Genomic DNA, 20821 nt, shown 5'->3' on the forward strand with positions numbered 1-20821 from the left:
TGCTGTGGTATATGAAATGAAGTGGGGGAAAGCCTTCTGCATGCAGTTAGAGGTGTTCCCACTCTCTATTTATTATGTCACACAGCTGAGGGCTAAGAGTGCCCTGGCAACAATAGGAAATGGCTCAATCCGAAGCTCTGCTTTCCTTCCAGAATCAGGGTGGGAACCTTCCTTGCTAACCAAAGCTGCAAACCTGAGTTGTATTCCTGACAGTGGTGACTGTTGCTCACTGCAAGGGCAGAAGGCAGGAGGACCAACAGTAGGTGTCGCCAGAGCTAATGACAAGAAGAGCCAGCTAATTCTTGCTTTGTCCCTCCTCCTCCTCCCTGCTGAGTTCTACAAGAGGTGATGCTAAGGCTAAAGAGGAGGAAGCTGGTTGGCCTGGTCTTGTTGTCAGAAAGAAGGTGAGGTTGGACAGGTGAGATGGGTGGGGAAATGCCCCCTTTGGCCTTCACTGATTCCATCCTGGACTGCACCCTTGTTTATGATGTCTGTATTTTATGCAGTGATAAAACCTCATGCAATTCATCAGTTCTAAAGAATCAGACCATCTTTGGGATGTGCTGTCAGGGGCCCGATAAGAGTGAAAGAGCAGCACTCTCCATGCCAGGCCACAGGAATTTCAGCTGTATGGTGAGCATTTTCATAATCAAAAGGAAGGGATTCCATCCCACCCACACCCTGCTAACAAAGTAGATTTTAAATAGCACCAAAACAAATGGATTTGGGATGATTATATCGCCCCAGGAGTTCAGCATCTGTGAGGCTTATCACCATGATAACAGATTATGACATAAGAATGATTTCTGAGAAAATGAACTGCCCAGTGAGGCAGACTGGAGTCTGATTCCTCAGTAGACAGTGCTGGCTAGCAAAGGATGCCACTCTCCTCACTTGCCAATTCTGTGCTGAGTATTTGGGCAGTGTTGCTATGGATATAAATGGTGGCCATATCGGCTGCAACTGTTTTTTGAGCTGCTGTGTGGATAGTGTCATAATACAGCTCAGCCACAAGGTGGCACTGTTCTTAGTACGATTTGGGTGGGAACAAAAGTTCCCTGCTCAGTCTTGTTTAAGAGGCAGAGAGAGGAAAAGTTATTGTCTAGCTATTGTGTGTCTTTTAAGTCCATGACAGCTTCGGTGCCAATTTATTTGTGCAGCCCCAGAGGCTCAAACAAAATGAAAGGCAAGTTTCTGGTTTCAGGGACTTTTTCTGGAATCAAAGGGAGGCTAGAAAGTTCCAGGGAGAATGGGCACCTGACTGAAAAACATGTTTTCCTATGAAACAACTGCTAGCATCTTGAGGAAGGACATTCCTTTTCTTTAGCTGCTGTCATGCAAAAAATATATATGCCACATCGGCACAATCTATTTAAAGCACTATGATAGCACTTGAACAGCCATGGCTTCCTTCAAAGAATCCTGGGAACTGTAGTTTGTTAAGCATGCTGAGAGTTGTTAGGAGAATGGGGATCCTGGGATCTCGATGCTTGAGATAAAAGGGGCAGCGCCAGCAAGGGGTTGTGAAGCCAGGTTTACAAATTAACTACTTCCTCATTGCCAACTTTGGTAACATAAGGAGTCTATCATGTATCTGGGGACATGGGCTGAGTAATGCGACTGCAGCAGAAAGAGAATCTCCAAGAACCTGAGACTGAAGCATGGATAGCTCAGCTGGGGTGCTGATAACGCCCAGGTTGAAGGTTTAATCCCTGTATGGGACAGCATTGATGATGATGATGATGATGATGATGATAGTAATAATAATAATAATAATAATAATAATAATAATAATAATAATAATAATATATACCCCACCCTCCCCAGCCAAGACTGGGTTTCAGGGCAGCTAACATCTGATATAAAACAATTGATCAAAATACAACTTAAAAAACAAGATTAAAATGCAACATTAAAACATTAAAACATTAAAATGCAGCCTCCTTTCAGTGGAAACTCAAACTTTTTTGGAGATAAAAATGTCAAGTCTTCACCAAGGCCAACTATCCAGACTGGCCCTACATGGGCCAGAAAAAAGCCAGGGAAGTCCCCAAATATGGTAGGTGTTCCATCACAGAAGGAGAAAGGAAAAAAGAAAGAGGGGGAGGGAATCAAATTGATTCCAAGCCAAAGGACCTGCGGAACGAAATCAGATCCTGCAGGGCCCTGGTCTCATGACACAGAGTGTTCCACCAGGCTGTGTTGAAAAGGCCCTGGCTCTGGCTGAGGCTAATCTGACTTCCTTAGGGCCCGGGACCTCTAGGGTGTTGCTATTTATGGACCTTGAGGTCCTCCGTGGGGCATACCGGGATAGGTGGTCCTCAGGGACCCTTCCAACTCTACAGTTCTATGATTCTCAAGCTTGATGGAAATATCCAGGCTGCTGGACATAGAGGTAGCTTAAAATAAAGCTTAGGGCAGATAAATGAACATTGGTGGCAGGTGCCCATTGGAACTGGTAGGAGCGGAAGCGAGGGATACCAACAGTAGATGCAGCCAGAGTCGGAGCCAGTGATAGGCAGAGCTAACTAACTGCAGTTTTGTCCCTGCCCTCCTCCCTGCTAAATTCCACACTGTAAACGAACATCATTTTTGCCTGTTGGATTCTTCCTTCTGTGCTAGCCCCCAGCCCCAGGCACTAATCTGGTTTGCTTGGTGGTACAATCACAGTTCCTTTTGTTAACACCATTGTCTGGTTCTTGGGATTAAAAACAGGGAAAGAAGGATTCTGGATAGAGGGACTGCTTGACAAGATTAGCTGCAGCAAATTGGTTTGTGCTGTATCTTCCGTTCCAGGCAATCGGTCATTTATCCTTATTATTACATTGGTGAGGGCCCGGTGCCTGATAACATCGCCTCTGCACAATTGACAGGAATCTAGGTTTCTCTCTCTCTGTCTGTCCCTTCCTCCCCTTATCAGGGCAGGTGGAAGGCAGAAGAGAATCATTTTCTTTTCATATGCCAAGATGTATTTTATTTCCACCCAGGGAGAGGATTCTCCCACAAACAGCCAGATGGGTGATCCGAACTGATGGGGACAATAGCTGCAGATTAAATGCAGAAGGGGAAAACAAACAAGCAAACAAAACCCAGGAATTATCTTGGGTATTCTTCAGATGACCTGTTGATAGAGCCATGGTTTGCTTGCACAAAATATATGTGGAAGTTAGACTACATTCACTCTTCGTTGAACAGTCATTGTAGGTTGTTTGTGGCAAGGATACAGGATGATGGGTATTCATCTAGTTTTGCTTGCACAGCAGGTTATATGCCTTTCCAAAATATATTCGCTCATTTGCCCCTGTCCTTTACAGTGCATTTCCCTTTCAGTTTCCTAACAAAATAGTGTAGGGAAAAAATAACTGGAATTTGCTGAAGTAGGGCAACAGAATGCTGCAATCCACTTTTAATTTCTGGTAGCTGTTTCAATTCTTCTCACAAAACACTGATAGTCTGCATCTGGCCTAAGACCAGGGGGATGGACCCAGTGCTAGCCCTGCTCAGAGGAGATCTACTGAAATTAATGGACATTACTATCTTAGTTCCATTTAGTTCCTTAGGTGTAGCAATGGGTGGGAATCTTCGTATTCTTAGTGGGCTACATTCCAGCTATGCAAAAGTCAGGTCTAGGGCTGGCTGAGAGACAGGAGGGTGGAGTTCCATTGCATAATCACAGCTCTTCACATCGATGGAGCAAGCTAGTTAGATACTGCCCATGAAGCTCAAGCGTACCATTCCTCACAAGTCCCTCCTCTCATTTCCTCTGTTGTCACTTTCCACTACGTAGCAAGCAAAATCAAAACCTGGTGAGAAGCTGGGAGGCCATCATTTCCTGTCTTGCTGGCTTTAAACAGTGCTCCAGTAATTGACTCCTTTTACTCAGAAATTCCAGGAGGAGTGTGTGTGTGTGTGTGCGCGCGCATAGCAAGGTTCTTTGTTTTCATCAAATGTATTGCTTTGCTTTCTGCAAGCTATTTGAATTGTAATTAAACTGCAGCAGCCAAGAGGGAAAAAGGGGACTGCAAGGGAAGGTGCTCTGAGCAGAAGGCAAGGGAGTGGTTGATTCCCACCCCCCCTCAATGGCCCTGCTGGGTTGCCCTTGGCTTCTCTCTTCTACATTATCTGCATTTAAAATTAAATGGTGCAAATGCCCAACGAATGAATATTAAATGGGGCTGCTTGAGGGAGAGGGTGCCTTCGAAAAGTAAAACAAAGTAAGCATAGATTCCCCCGCTTTTATTCTTTCGTTCTTCGTATGCTCCTGGGAAGAGCTTTACTCTTTCTTTCCCACTGTCTGGCTCAAAGTCGGGGAGACTAGACAGAGAACCAAGAGACATGGATTCTAGACTCAGCTTTGTAGCACTCCAGAAAGGGGAGCAGGTACTGTGCCTACACCCAACAATGAAGTCAATTTTAAAATTGTTTAACATTGTTATGGTGCCTGGCCTAGAAAACCTGGGAAGATGTCACGACTTTGAGAATGGAGTCTCCCCGTAGGACCATAATCACCACATATTGTGACCAAGAGCATAGAGGATTTGAACTCAGATGCGTAGGCACCAGCCTGCTCTGTAGAGGGAATGTTAATATTCATGGCTCCACCCACTTTTGCCACTGGCCCTACCCACCATGGGCATGTGGCCCTGGGAAGGTTGCCTTCCAAAGCAGTTATGCATACAAATGCATGGTTGGAAGTACCCTTCCTCTACATCAGCACTTTAAGGCAAAACTGCACATTATCTTGAGAAAGGCAGAGATAACAGGGAAAGAACAATGGCTTGGAGAAGTGTGCAATCATAGGTGGGATTCAGCGGCAGTAGGAAAGGGCACTTAATCTTAAGAAGAGTCCTGCTGGAACAGCATGCTGCTCCCACAGTGGCCAATCAGATGCCTATGGGAAGCCTGTATGAAGGACTTGAATGGAACAACACTCCCCTTGCTTGTGCTTCCCAGCATACAGTCTCCAACACAGCCATTGTGGAGGTAGAATATAGCCAGCCTTCCTACTGATTCTTCCCTGCAAATACCCCGGGCCTCCCATTTTTAAACCCATCAAAAAGGGTGTTAGACAAATGCAGGACCCTCCTTATTGATCTGAAGGGGCACTATTTTAGATATCTGCAAAACAGTTTGCTTTGGGGATTCATCTTGGGGAGGGGAAAAGAAATAAAGGGAAGTGTTTTGCTTCTGAGACAATCACAGCTTTCTTAGGTAAAGGTAAAGGACCCCCGGATGGTTAAGTCCAATCAAAGGTGACTGGGGTGTGACGCTCATCTTGCTTCAGGCCGAAGGAGCTGGCATGCTTTCGAACTGCTAGGTTGGCCAGTGGTTTGAATCCGCTTGACAGTGGTGAGCTCCCATTGCTCTGTCCCATCTTCTGCCAACCTAGCAATTTGAAAGCACACCAGTACAAGTAATAAATAGGTACCTCTGCAGCGGGAAGGTAAACAGCGTTTCTGTGTGCTCTGGTTTCCGTCACAGTGATCCATTGTGCCAGAAGCGGTTTAGTCATGCTGGCTGCATGACCCGAAAGCTGTCTTTGGATAATCACCGGCTTCCTCAGCCTGAAAGCAAGATGAGCACTGCAACCCCATAGTCGCCTTTGACTGGACTTAACCATCCAGGGAGCTTTTACCTTTACCTTTACCTTTCTTAGCTACAGCATCTACCAATGGCTAATGTGGCACAAGGAAGAAATATGAAATCACAAGGTGATAATCCAGGGAAACTAGTTTTTTGGCCCAATACCTGCACTTCTGTAAACTTTTATTGGGAGAGAAGACTGGTGACTAAAGTTCAAGAAGTGTAAAGATAGATTAAGTTAAGTACCATTGACAGTCAGAGATACTTCCCGTTCTCCTGCACCCACACGTGGAACTACGGCTCGGCACACGTATTTCCCAGCATCCTCTTGGCGCACGTTCTTTAGCGTTAGCGTATTCTCGTTGCTCAGGACCTGAAAAAGAAGAAAGTCAGTTTTCTCCATGTGTCAGTGGTTTAGTGAGAATGCCCACCTCTCTCTCAATACACATTCTAGGAGACAGTGAAGTTACCTCCACAGCTATGAAGCTACCTTACTGTACATTGGTCCATCCAGTTCATTTTTCCAAAACCTGGTTACCTCTGGATGTTGTTGGACTCTTAACTCCCACCAGTTCCATGGTCAATTGTCAGTGATGATGTGAGCTGTAGTCCAACATCTGGAGCTTCGGGAAGCCCCATCAGAGTCTACTATAATGACAGCACCTCTTCTGGGTTTCAGACAGTACTACCTGGAGATGACCATGATTGAACCTGTGATCTTTTGTATCCATGCATGTGATTTGCTCAACCACTAAGCTATGGTCCCATCCCAACAGGTAGATCAATAAGTGCTATATTCAACCAAATGGAGTTGAAAGGTTCCTTTCCATTTAGAAGCTCATCTCAACTTTGAAATACACCAAACCACAGCTGCTAATAAATTGATTTGGGCATATGAAGGAGAACAGCAAACACTGGCAATATGTTTCAATGTTTATAGATTATATTTGGGAAGGCTTTGGGACATTTGGTGGCAAATACAGGTCTGGGAACCCTGGAAAGTGGCTGCAAAGTGGATGGATATATTCATTTGCTGGGGAGAATACAGTATGTGAGCAGGGAGTGCTGCATCCATAGCCCACCTGCTGCTTTCCCCTGAAACTCACTCCAATCACCTTTCCACCACTTTACATAAGAAACATGGTTTGGAAACCCAGCTTGGGAAGGGTAAGTTGCAGGGGGGTGCAGTGGAAGGTCGAAACACCTCTCCCTGTGTTCCCTGCAAACTGCATTCCCCGTGGCTTCAACTGGCATGCTGTGTTCTCACACCTATTGTGTTATTGTCTGTCATTTCACCCTGAATTTTGTGAATAGCATCATGAATGCATCTAAAAGATTCTACAGCAGTGTGGTTTTTCACATCACGTTTCCTTTGAAATATCTGAAATGGGTATTGCTTTGGAGACCACAACCACGCCATTCAAATGCAACATGTAAAACAGCCCTGAGTCAGATAGGCTGATGTGGGAGATGGACACTCTGAGATTTGCTTACTCTCTGCAGTCGGTCCTACCCTGGCAGAGATTTGCTGGCTCCCTGCCTCTTTGACCCTTCTGCAATCCACACTGCCAGGAACATGGCCCTCTTGCCCACATCGGTGCAATCAGCAGCTTTATTAAAGCTTCCTAAGTGCTGAATCAGGGAACTTTAATGCAAACCAGTCAGAAAAATCCAAGCTCCTGTGGTATTTAGAAATATGATGAGTCTAAAACAAATATGGCCTTTAAGAGTCAACTCTTTCTAATTGCTTGCAGAAACAGTTGAGGCTCGATGGCTAATTTTCCACATATACGAGAACTGTCAGGATCTATTGGCAGCTACAGCGGGCAGACATTAACTTTCAGTATTGGGATTTACATATCGGGTGATGCTGCCCCTTCACCTTTCTGCACAGGGCAAAGCAGAGGCATCTGTCAACCTTCCCCTGCAGGAGTCTGGATGGTGTCCCGACAGGCCGGCTTCCTTTTGCCTTTCCAACATGTGCTTGCTATGTAAACACAAACCCACACGTTAGCGGTTGGCATTGCCGAGTGTCTGATCTTGCAGCCAATTCCTCTGCTCATTCTGGGAATTTACACTGATACTTAGCAAACCACTTAATGCCCTTAGCAGTACTCAGAGATATTGCAAAGACTGCTCATATCGGAACTATTGTGTTTGCAAAAGTATTGAAACTGAAAGAGTCTAGTTTTTTGTTCTTTTTAGAAGTGACAAATCTAGGGCTCTGCAAATGTCCCACCACAGTTTCCAACAATGCAGGGAGCAGGGATTCAGGAACATCCATGTTGGTGATGGGGAGAAAGTAATTTGACACCTGACTGTTGAGAGGTTGTTTAAGTAACCTTTGCTGAGTCAGACCATGAATCCATGTAGCCCAGTATTGTTGACACTGATTGGCAGGAGCTGTCCAGGGTTTCAGACAGTGGTCTGTCCTGGACCTACCTGAAACCTTTTGCATGCATGTGTATGTGTATGCATTTTGTATGCATCAGTATGTGCTCTGTCACTCAGCTATGACCCTTTACAGTTGTAAAGTGATCCAAAGATCCCACCCCCTCAATTTCACCCTGCTTTCCAAACTTCTTTAAGGGTAAAAGCCACATAAAGAGAACTGCATTGCAAAATTCAGAGAAAAGCCTTCAGCCGATGAATGGGGAATAAGATTGATGAGTGAAGAGGCTTTTTAAGGGGCCCCTGCCTACTACAAGGAGCAGCAAGATAGCATGAGAAGGAAATTGGGATGCTCTGCCTTGAGAGGAATTGAGCAGGCTCAGGAAAAAGAATGGGGAGCAGGGCTATCTTTGGAGAACAGAGCCAGGACTGAAGCATGGACGCATAATTTCCTCAAGTGTGTTCAGGTGAGCTGATCATTCTCTCAGAACAGCATGGTTATTCTGCCTTCCCCTGGCAGAAATGGATCAGCACTAACGCCTTTTATCATTTCTGTGTAGGCTGTCATCTTGTCTAGAGCTATGTGGTCCTTGGAGTTGCACAGTGCAGTCATTTGTCAGCTAGAGGGAGCTAAAGGAAAGGCCATGAGGACTGCACAGCTGCCTTTCCAAGGCAAGTCATTTGTAACACCTCCCAACACCCGAAAAGACAGACTTCTAACTTGATTTTCAAGGCTGAGAAGGAGATGCTGAGCAGGATGTTTCAGAACCCAAAAGAAAGAAACGAGATAAGGGTCACGAAGAGGGGTGGTGGTTCCCTTTACCCAATGAATACTGAAAAGAAAAAAGATAAAATATGTGCACTTTTTTGCACAGGGAAGGTACCTTAGCTCTAACATTGAAAAGGGCATGAATTCTATGCTGTGGAGGCGATCTGAAGGACAGCAACAGTAGAATAGTTCTTCAAAGGCTGAGCAACACTTGGAAGGTTCTGTTCAATCACTATCCAAGATGCCTAAGACACGAAGACCCAGCTCACTTATCAGACCAGATCAAGTGCTGTCCATGGTGCTAAGCGTAGAGGTGAGTTTTCGTCAGTTGCGGAGTGGCCCCAACATCACAATGCCCAAAGCCAGGGAGTCCTTCCTGGCTTGTTAGTTTCAAAAGGGCTCTATCCTTCCTTCTGCAGCAGCAGAACACATGTCAAGTTATTGAAGTACAGCTGGGGTGAGTGACTACTAGTGATATCTATTATATTCTGAAGCTTACTTCCGGGTAAATGTACACAGGAATGCAGCACAATTCCTGCCAAGGGTCCTAGTCAAGAGGAGGGAATGGATGAGAAATGAATGGCTTGGGGGAACTGAAAGAAAGGAACAAAAGTTTGTAAAGTGAAGGACTCTGTTCACTGTCCCCACCAAACTGTTCTGGCTTCTGTTGGAGGCCTGATGCATTTGTTCCTGTAAAATAAGTCTGATTTTATGGTCCACAGCCCCACAAACCATTTGTAAATCAAGCTGCCCATAGCATAGGAGTGCATTTATCTCCACATTCCACTTTGGGATTACTGCATACCCAGATGAAGGCTGTAGAATGGATATGCCTGAATGAACCATGTATCTGAAGGTAACTCAGGCATTGTAAACAAGGGCTTTAGTTTTTTGTAAAACCTGCAAAGCTGAGTTCAACCTCATGAGTCCCCAATGCCTACTATTTAATATTATCTGTATTGGTTTTATATGTGCTCCTATTGTTTACCACTTCTGGCAGACAGATTTGTATGCTTGAGGAGACCCTGAATCATGGGTTCTGAATTCCTGAAACTCCATAGGCACTCCTTCTTGTGCATGCATATTGTGTTCAAGGTGTTTGTTACACTATATCATGGGGTCAAAATAAACACAAACATAGAAGGTTTCTCGTTACCTGCTCTTTTAAGATCTGTTTGCCCACTCATTAATATTAGGATGTAGATGGCCTTGTAGTATCATACTTTGAGCTCTCTTGCACCCCAAGAAGTACATGTGACTTCCCCCCATTAAGGTGTAATGTGACTTTCATCTGTTCTAGTTACTCACAGCACTTTCACTGAAACAGATGTACAGGTATATAGATAGGAATAAGTGAATGTGAAAAGCCAAGTCCTGGGTTTTATCTCTAGCATGACCTGGGTTGGTTTATAATGCATGCTAGACTCTTGATTTCTCAACACTTAGTTCTACTCTACATGATGTAGAGTAGATTAGCCACCAGTTTCCGTGAATTAGCTCCTGAAAACCATTGCATAAGGGGATATTGATGAATGCTTTCTCTGCAATATTCAGTGGAGGATGGTCAATTCAGGGTAATGAGGCACTGCCCCACCAACCTCAACTTGTCTTCTTACTTACAACTAATCAGGGAGTGGCTCCACCTACTGTTGGTCTCTCTGCCTTCCACCATGCTAGTCTCAATGAGCACCAATGACTACTGGTGATACAGCATCTGTGACGGACCATCCCACACATGCAAGTTATCACTGCATGCTGAAGCTCCTAGGTGATGAATAGGCATGCACAGTCCTAGGAAACTGGATCCAGGACTGGGTTGATGCCAGGAGGCTATTTGTCCTTAAGCTTTAGCTGTGCAGTGCTCTGTAAGCAAGGACTGCTCACAAAAAGAGCCAAACGTGGAGGTGGTTTACAAAGTTCCACCTGTCACAAAGAGGCAAAGCAGTTGCCTTGGCCTTTGGTTAACCCAGATGCTGCTCATAATGGGAATCAATTCAACTTCTATTAGGGTTACTTTGCAAAGATCCCCTTTGAGCAGCGGAAATGTGGAAAGTGCTGTGACTGCCATGGAAACGTACCTTTCATTATTTTTATTAGTCCAGTTACATAAATCAGCCTCCTTGACCTCTGCTTGGCCTAAAATTTCCCTTCTTTTCTTTGAAAGTGCTGAGAACATTCACTGCCATCTCTGGACAGCCACCACTGCCTGCTGCCACCAGTGCAGTTTGCAACCGAGGAAGGTCGGCCCTTCCATTAGGCATGGCGAGGCAGGCACCTTGGGTGGCAGATGCTGGAGTGTAGGTTATGGTGGAGAGATGTTGAAGCCCAGTACTGTTTCTGCCAGATGGCTCCCTCACTTAGCTTGCTGCCCCTTAATGCAGTGGAGGACACCGCTCCACTGACAGTGTTGAATGCTAGCTCGATTAGCTTCCATATGTGGAATGAATGGAAGGGGCACCATCTTGACCATCTCAGGCAGTCCAGTGTAATTGGACTGTTGCTCTTATCTGGAAGTCCAAAACTGATCAAACACGTCCATACATTTGCCAGGCCCAGAACTCCAGGCAGTGAGATAATGAGCCTCTTCACTACACAGCAGCAGAATAGAAAGGGCAGGTGACTACACAGTTCTCAACACTGGGATAAAATCCGGGGTGGCCCATCCCATTTCACTGGGGCAGAATGAGAAAACTGTTGCCTCCCCAGCTGCTAAAGCCTTGTTGACTGGGGTTCTACGGTGGCAGTTTCTGGTGAGATCTCATGAGATTTTGCCAGAAGATGCTGCCATGCGAACCTGGTAGCAGGGTGGGGTCCCTGTGGGGGTGCTTCCCTGCAGGATTCTGCTGTCCAAGGTGGCCGTTCTAGTTTGCCTCCTGGGTGGGCCAGCCCTGGTTGTGAACACTGGGATAGAATCACACAGAATGTGGAATTGACTACAGAACATAAGTTTCCTCAGAATCCCAGCTGGTCTCTCCCCCCCCCCCGCCTTAGGCTACAACAATGATGCTCTGAGTTAACTGCAGGATGCAGCAGGCATGCCCAGTTTTGTATATTTCAAGGTGGGCCACAGATCGTTCACATGTTTGATCTACCAGCTCAGCAACAGCTTGTTGTCCCTTCTGAACTGCAAATAACACTAATATTTGATCCTGCTGCTGTGGGAATCGCCGGCAGAAAGCAAGAGCAGCGAGGCTGAGAGCAAAGGATTAATCCAGTGATCAAATCCAAGAGTCCACTCCATGACTTAGACTTTGCTACTACTCAATATTTACTTTCACAGGCTTTCCACAACCACTCAAAGAACCTCACATGGGATGTAGTGATATGGTACACAACTATCTCCTGTACTGCTCAGTCTGCTGGTGTTATTATTATTATTATTATTATTATTATTATTAAGTCTGTAAAGTGCTACAAAATAGCCCCCCCCCCGACTTCCTGCTGCAGATTATCTCTTTGGAACAATGCATTACCTCGGTGTTCGTTACAACTACAGTGAAGAGCAGCCCATTATCCTTATCTCTGCCTTGTAGATGGGCAGGTGGGGGAAGGGCTGGTGATGAGGCAGGAGATTATCAAAGGCTAACCCAGTCTTAGGGATGAGCTCAGATTTAAATTATGATTCATGTTCATAGCTGCTACACTTTGTGAGACGAGCATGATATCTACAATGCACAGAGCACCCACCTGCCACAATACTCTAGTCAATAAAGGCAGAAAGAGAATGATGTCATGTGAGTTGAAGCCACCATTTGTGCCTGCAAGAACCAGTATTGAGGAGAGGCTGTGCCTCAGTGGCAGAACACGTGCTTTTCATACAGAAGGTCCCAGGTTCAATCCCTGACATTTCCAGGTAGGACTGGAGGAGACACCTTCCTGAAACCCTGGACAGTAACTGCCAACCAGTGTAGCTAGAACTGAGATAGATGGACCAATGGTCTGACTCAGTAGAGAACCCCCTCCAAGCATCCCTTATATTCAAAATATTTACATTTACGATAATTTGCACTCTTGATGCTATTGGGGGTGGTCAAACTTGATCTTGCTTTCAATGCTGTTCACACCTCCAGTAGTTTCAGGCTGTTTATATGACTCCATTTCCTGTCAGTGCATATCCTGTAACTTCCTGCTGAAATCCTGTAACCTTTCCTACCACAAATGTTATGGAGGCTTTTCTGTCCCACTTTTGCTGTGCCATAGCTTATCCAGACAGCAGTCCTAGGAAGTGTAGTTTATTAAGGGTGCTGGGAGTTGTTAAAAGGTAGAGAACCCAGTCGTGGCCGACTCGGGTTGCGGCACTCATCTTGCTTTATTGGCTGAGGGAGCCGGCGTACAGCTTCCGGGTCATGTGGCCAACATGACTAAGTTGCTTCTGGTGAACCAGAGCAGCACATGGAAATGCTGTTTACCTTCCCGCTGGAGTGGTACCTATTTATCTACTTGCACTTTGATGTGCTTTCAAAGTGCTAGGTTGGCAGGAGCAGGGACCGAGCAACGGGAGCTCACCCCGTTGTGGGGATTCAAACCGCCAACCTTCTGATTGGCAAGTGCTAGGCTCTGTGGTTTAACCCACAGCACCAGGAGACCCCTATTCCCCTCCCAGAGCTACAATTCCCAGAGTTCCCTGTGAAGATGGATTTATTATTAAACCACTCAGAATTGTAGCACTGTGAGGGGAATGGGGTCCCTTTACAACTCTCATTTCCCTCAGCAAACTACAGTTCCCAGGATACTTGGGGGGGCAAGATTGTTTAAATTTATGTGAACCGCCCTGAAACCTCTGGATATAGGGTGGTATATAAATTCTAATAATAATAATAATAATAATAATAATAATAATAATAATAATTGGTATGATACTGCTTTAAATGTATAGTGCACGTGTGGTGGCACTAGGGAAGTATTGCAAAAAAATAAAATAAAAAATAAAGCAGAATGATGTGTGGACGACCCAATATAAATCCATCACAACATTGTGTCAAGAACATGTTGCAGAATATAATAGCAAAAACGACACAACACAAAACACCAGTCTGGAGGGCACTTGGCACTCAGCCCTCAAACTTCCCCTCAAATATTGAGCTGATTTTAAGCATCCTTACCACGCCCGAGCCCCGCTTCATCCAGACGATGGTCAGCGACGGGTTTCCGATCCAAGCACAATTAAATACAGCGTCCGATCCAAGGTCAACAAGAAGGGACTGTGGTTCCGTCATCATGCGTGGCCCAACTATAATAAGAGATATGGCACAGAATAGGTATCTGCAGAATAGGACAGCAACTATTTTTCATAGCAGGTAAGGGAAGGAAAAGGTGATAAGGGACCATGCAATCACCCAAGGAGAGACATAATGCATGAATTAGATCTCTCCCTTGTTGTGGCTTTAGATTCTTGACTAGAGGAAGAAATGGAGGCTTGAAGCCTAATCCAGAGACATTTATTACATCTCTTCCAAAGTAGCTTTGAACATATGAAAACATGAACTTCACAAAAACAGAAAATCATTCAGATAGGGTGACCAAGGCGTCTTTCATAGTTCTGGAACTGTGGGTCCCTAGGAGTTATGAAAAAGTCTCAGGCTGTTGGCCTAAATGGCCATGGTAGACTAGCTTGGAGCAGCCAACCTGCCCCATGGGCAGGTGGTACATGCTGGGCATGGCCTGTGGTACAAAGAAGGAAGGCACTGCCAAGCTACAGTTCTGCCTGCCTCTCCAGTGCTGCATTAGTTCTGTGCACCCTGGCTCAACACACTAGGTACTGGGTAGGCATAGCAGACAAAATTGGATCAAAGCAGAGGGCAGGGGTAGAAAACCTCTGGCCCATGGGCCCCATTTGGCTCAGAAAGGTTGTTTCTCCTGCCCACCTGCCCCACACCTGACAGGATATGCCATGCAGGTGTGGGGAAAGTAGAGATGAGGCTAGATTGGCTTCCTCATGGGGAAGAAGCTTTGCAGTTCCTTGCTCAGCACTGACAAGCATAGGGCCAACCCCAAAGGCCTTGCACTGTGGCTTCCAAGCACCTGGCAACCAGTCAGCTGTCGTGAGCTTGGGATGTGCAGTGCCAAGGACTTTGACAGGTAGGCAGGACAACCTGATGTCAGATGATCGACAGGTAGGTTGTCCCATCCACTTATCGAAGCTAGACTGCAGGGGTGGGGACAGATGAGGATCTGGTGCATTGAGCCAAAAAGAGTTCCAACCCCTGATGTAGAGGGTTGCATGGTGACTTGCTACTGTGCAGGACAAAACCTTTCCACCTTTAGCACAAAAGGCTGGCGTGTGCCTGGTTTTCCAGGTGAAGGTTAGCCAAAACAACAGCTGGACCATTATTATTTAGGTCCTTTCTCTGGCTTCCTTTTTCACCACTGATAAATCGATTGTCCATCTCATTCCCTTATTGTCCATCTCATTCCCTTAAGAAACTCCACTGTTATCATCCACAAGGCAACTCTCAAATGACGAAGGATTAGCCCTATCACATAAACTCCTGATGGTTCAGCAGCTGAGCTGTACTTACAATAGACATCGACTGTCCTGCTGATGTTCGTGCTGCCTAAAGCGTTGGTCACCTCGCAAGAGATTGGTTCAAAAAAATAGGTATGGTCAACAATGGTCTCATAAGAGTCCCCCGATGCTTCCTTTATAATGTGTCCCTTTTTGGCCCACCTGCAGAAAGATAACAAGGAGAAGAGCAGGGCTGTGTTATAAAGGCATTGCCACGTAAAACAGGTTTCACTGTACAAGGACCACACATGGAAGGAGATGTCAAAACAAAACCAAGTTAAGGACACAGGGAGAAAAGTCCAATTCAGGCTACTCCCCAGACCTGGCACACAAGCACAGGTTGTGATGAAACACCATTGTGCAGAAGCTCCTCCAGCAAATTTCTCCTTGCCACCAAACGCTGTTCATTTCTGGTGGCTTGCGGAGAGTCGGATAAAAAGTGCTGGATCATCCGTCAGTCAGTCAATCACAGATTTGTTTAAACCCATGTCAACATAGAACTGCTGGTTCAGCATGGTGAGTCACTGCGTGCAAATTGCTTGCCCATTATTTATTTTATTTTATTTAGTACATTCACACCCTGCCTTTCATCTTTTTCCAAATGGCAGATTCAGGAATCTATGACAGCCTCCCATCCAGACCTTGACTTGCTTAGCTTTCACAGAGCAGATGCACTATGCACTCGCTGACCATGCCATGGAAACGCAACATGTGAAGCAGCCTTCATGGCAGTGGCATTATGAGCAGCCCTCAAAGAGCTTTATTGGCCCTCTATGAAAAATAATCTAGGGATTGCTTCCTACTCTTCACAATTGTTGAATAACAGTAGCCCCATCCAAGAGGTCCCTCTCATGTTTTCCCATCATGGGGGAGAGTGGGGGGCAGGCATAGGAAAACTCGGCCCTCCAGATGTTTGCGGTCTACAACTCCCATGATCCCTAGCTAACAGGACCAGTGGTCAGGGGTGATGGGAATTGTAGTCCCAAAACATCTGGAGGGCCGAGTTTGCCTATGCCTGGTGTGGGGGGTGCTTGCTGCTCTTACATCTGGCAACCCAGCCCCACCAGCCTCCATGCACTGGGGCTAAATGCCTGAAGCAGGGAGCCAGCACTGCATGTAGAGGCTCCTCAGGTGACTTAGAGCCCTGATTGGTGCCGGGTTCTAAATGGTGCAGCCAGTCTCTAAAAGACTGGATCATCAGGAATGCAATGGAGGGGACAGAGATCAGCAAGTGTGTCCTACCTCTCCCAAGACACATGATGGAAAACACTTGAGGGAGAATGTCTGGATAGGGATAGACAGTACAGGGGTGCCAAGCCTTTTTCAGCCACATTCCCTTAAGGGCAACATTCTGAGGGCCACATAACAGCAGGGGGCAGGACCAGAGGAAAATGGGTAGAGCAACAAATGGTGCCTTTGTATAGTAGGCTACTCTCCCCCTCCCCATCATCTCCATCCAGACAAGCAAGAATTCAATGGCACTTTCCAGCTAGGCAAAAATGGTTGGAGTGCAAAGCAGGGTCAATAAGGGTGTGTGGTTTGGGGAGAGGGGCATGACCTGCAGAGACCAGGTCAGACAAAGAGAGGCAGACAAAGAAACTTGGAAGGCCATGTTGGTCCCCAGCCTAGAGCTCCCGTCACCTGGGCTTGTGAGCCAGTGTGGTGCACTGGGTCAACAGTCAGACTCGGGTTCCAATCCCCATTCAGTCTTGAAACTCACTGGGTATCCTTGGGACACTCATTTCCCTTGCTGCTTAACTCATATTATTGGGTTGCTCTGAGAATGAAGTGGGATAACCCCATGTGAGCATGGAAACCACCCCACACATTGAGAAGTAGCAGCAAACCAAACCAAAAGTGAAAAAAGGACTAAGAAACAAATATATAAGTTGCTGAAAGAAAGTGCAATTGCTTGTCCTGTAGGCCAGGTGATGCATGCAACGTGTAACGATTGCTCTTATATTGTATTTTTTTTAAGGGTTGGCCTACAGATAATGTAAATTAATGAACTGAACTTAATGGAACAGACCTGGAAAAAAAAGTATGTCTTGCGTACTCAAGAGTCCAGTGCAACCCTTGGACATACGTACTATTCTAAACCACTTGCATTCCGATCACATGTGGTCAACATCACCCAGATTCTTCTGCTGGGGATATTCTACCACGACAAACACCTTTTTCTCAGCCACAGATGGCTGAATCTGCAGACAATGTGGAATTGGAATATATCAGCGGTAGAAGATTTTGCTAAACTATCTCCTGGGGTTGAGACCATCTGTAATGCAGATTCCAACTAAGTCATCCTAGGATGTTCATCCATCTCTGCTAACTGAACAAGTTCTCTTATAATTGACTCTTTCTTGACCTACTTATATAACTGGCAATGTAGCAGAAAGCCACCAACTGTTATTTGTTATCCAAAAAGTGTGTGAATGGGGAAGGGGGCCGAATTGCAGGGTTTTCACATTTAAAAAGAGCAGTTCCTAAAATAAACTGGGTGAGACCTCAGCTCAGGTGTAGCACATATGATTTACATACAGAGAGCGAAAGACCCAATCCTCAGCCTTTTGTGATAAAAAGATCTCAGCGTGTAAGGCTGTGGGAGATGTGGAATAGATGAGAAATTCATTCGGTCCACATTGTAAAACAGAGCGACCTAATTTGTTGGTCCCAGGCTTATGCAGGGGCCAGGAAGCAGCTCCCCATTGGATTATGCATCTTTCCTGATTTTGCAAAACAACTTCTGCTAAAAATGTGTCCCCAAATGGATATTTTACAGGACAATTGCATTTTGTATAAACTGTGTGCTTTGGGGGAAAGTGTGAACAATTTAAATGTGTTTTTTTGGGGTGGGGTGTTGGTTGTGCATTTTTATAAACAATCCACAAAAGAAAGGATGGAACAGACCTACAATTCTGAAATAATTGACCCCAAATAGAAATAGGTTGGTTCATCCAATCCTAGGGGAAAAAACCCCTGCTTGGGACCTTGGAAGACAAAGTCATACACACAACATACACATGTTCACTTCTCTCCATGTGCACAAATCTTTCATTTTCTGGAACCAACTTGCAGACATATGTTATCGCAACAAGAAATTTGTACAAAAGAAGTCAGACAGACACCAAGGTGACAATTGTAACTCTCACCACAAGTCGGCAGGAAAGCACACCCACTCACCTTCCTAGCAGGTATGTGCCTTAGGCTGTAACTGCACCATGCATTTAAACCCGTATTATGCTACTTTAAACAGACATGGCTTCCCTCAAAGAATCCTGGGAACTGTAGTTTGTTAAAGGTGCTGAGAATGGTTAGGAAACCTTTATTTCCCTCACAGAGCTACAGTTCTTAAGCATTCTTTCTTCCCAGAGAATCAATCCCTCTTCCTGGAGAACTCTTCGAATGGTAGCTCTGTGAGGAGAATAGGAATCTCCTAACGACTCTCAGCACCCTTAAGAAACTACATTTCCCAGGTTTCTTTGGGGGAAGCTATGCCTGTTTCAAGTGATACAATGCTGCTTTAAATGTACAGTGCAAATGGGTCCTCAATGTCAAAGTTAAGACATGGGGTAGCATGTCTCTCTACATCAGCAATGGGGAAACACTGACCTAGGGGCCAAATTAGGACTCCCATTGGTTCTTAATTTCACCCAGGAGGCCATTTTCCACCAGCCATGCCCCTCTTCCCCACATCTGTTGTCATATGACAGGCTGCAGAGAAACAATCTAGAGTCCTAGAATGCACTCGTGATTGTTCTACTGGAAGTCAGTGCCTTTTAAATTTGGTGCCAATAGCAAGTCCAGCTGGGATGGGTTCAACTCAGGAGCTCCTGAATGGAGCCAACACCTGCCCAAAATTGGGTGTGCATTTGGCACTGAACCAACCCTCTTTTCTGCTGCAATCTTTGCATCTGGGGCTTGAATTCAAGAACCTTCCTTCACAGCTGCAGCTAGGGCTGCAAAGAAAAAGGAAAGCACCAGGAGTGCACTTCATGAATTGGGCCTGGAAACAAAGCAGTGCTACGTGTTCACGCCTTCTTGTTCCTGTGAACTATCTATGTAGCTGCTGCCTTCTGCGCTAGCTGCCATTTCTGGACTGTCTCCAAAGGCAGCCCCATATACGGCACATTACAGTAGTCTAAGCTGGAGGCTACCAGAGTATAGGCAGCTGAAGCCAGGCTATGTTCTGTATGAATCACAAATAAAGGGCCAGAGGCCAGAATAGAGATTCAGCAAGTGAATATGCACATTTATAGCAGAAAGCAGTGCTCGCTTAATCATGATGCTTGCAACAGGGGCAAACTGCAGGGTAGAAATGAGCCTAGCCATGCTTACCTGGATCCTGCCCTCAAACATTCTATCAAGGGTTTTCGCTAATATGAGCACCTGGTGCTTAAATGCTCACAACACCCGTACAATGGATTCCAGCAGCTCCTGGTTGCAAACCTGGCTGATACCGACACTCACATCCTCTAAATCACTGCTAAGCGTAGAACAAACAGGGGAGAATTCTGCCAGTCATGATGATTATTGGACAGGCTGAGCTTCCAGGCTCATAAAAGCAAGAAGACCCGTAGCCAGCCCCAAAGCGCCTGGGAAAATCCAGTCCAAGGTTTGCCAGTTCATGCACTCAGGTCTGTCAACATCAAAACACACAGTTCAGTTCCCCTGGGCTCCCCCCTCCTCCTTTTTTTAATCAAAGGGAACTTTATCCCTTTAAGGCAGTTGAAATAACATTATACTAGAAAGCCAAGCTGGCATTTGAAACATTGCAATGTGAAAATTGTCTTTTGAGGACAAGCTGTCAACTCAGCACTTAAATTAAACTGCTGTTTACCAAACAATAAGCAAATGTGACCTAATGGGACACCATCTGGCATCCTGCCACACTGGGGATATCAGAGATGGATAGATGGAGGAAGTGACAGTGTACGAGAGATTAGATTAAGATGATCTGGGGGGCAGGTGGGTGCGGGGCGGAAACCTAAAAAGCATGGTGGCACCTGCAATCAATAATAATAATAATAATAATAATAATAATAATAATAATATGGATGCCACTTTTCTACATAATGTTCCTAAAGTAGCTCACAACACAAGAGGAACACCACACTATCAATACATCATCACAACACCAGATTAATGTACGATACATCAATGAATAATTCATTTCGACAATATGGGTGTCATAAGATTTTAAATTTAGTACAAAATAAACTATCAGTCATATAAATATCAACTGCCAATCTAACTACATAAGTGTCTGCTGGCTGAAATTCAATCCACTCATCACTCAGTAACTTTTGTCTTATGGAAGACGAGGACATGGTTCAATTAGGCCTGATACCCAAAGCAGCATGCATTAAGAGGCAGCGCTGATGGAACACTGAAACACACACAGAGAGACATTATCACTGCTATCTGCGGGTCATAATCAGAAATGCAAATATCTAGCACAAGGCAGGATATTGCATCACAAATAGTTTCTTCCTGTTACATAAAGATGTTACCAGATGAAGAGGGAGGGCACCTCCTTTCCTGACTCTTTGCACCCTGCAAACCCATCAGTGTAG

The 20821-nt window shown here is 45.4% G+C and overlaps 1 protein-coding gene across 4 annotated transcripts in view; it reads right to left on the bottom strand.

Annotated features, from left to right (window-relative positions):
• The window catches only part of KIRREL3 (kirre like nephrin family adhesion molecule 3), a 747957-nt gene that overhangs the window by 60219 nt on the left and 666917 nt on the right, over window positions 1-20821 (bottom strand). For all 4 annotated transcript variants that reach the window (XM_081844377.1, XM_081844375.1, XM_081844378.1 and 1 more), the window contains 3 exons: window positions 15262-15410; window positions 13846-13973; window positions 5830-5956 (listed from right to left, as the gene is read on the bottom strand). In XM_081844377.1, the coding sequence (XP_081700503.1) occupies window positions 5830-5956; window positions 13846-13973; window positions 15262-15410 (404 nt within the window). The remainder of the gene's footprint in view (window positions 1-5829; window positions 5957-13845; window positions 13974-15261; window positions 15411-20821) is intronic.

This window comes from Podarcis erhardii (genome assembly GCF_964252035.2).
Source record: "Podarcis erhardii genome assembly, chromosome: 16".
Taxonomy (NCBI): domain Eukaryota; kingdom Metazoa; phylum Chordata; class Lepidosauria; order Squamata; family Lacertidae; genus Podarcis; species Podarcis erhardii.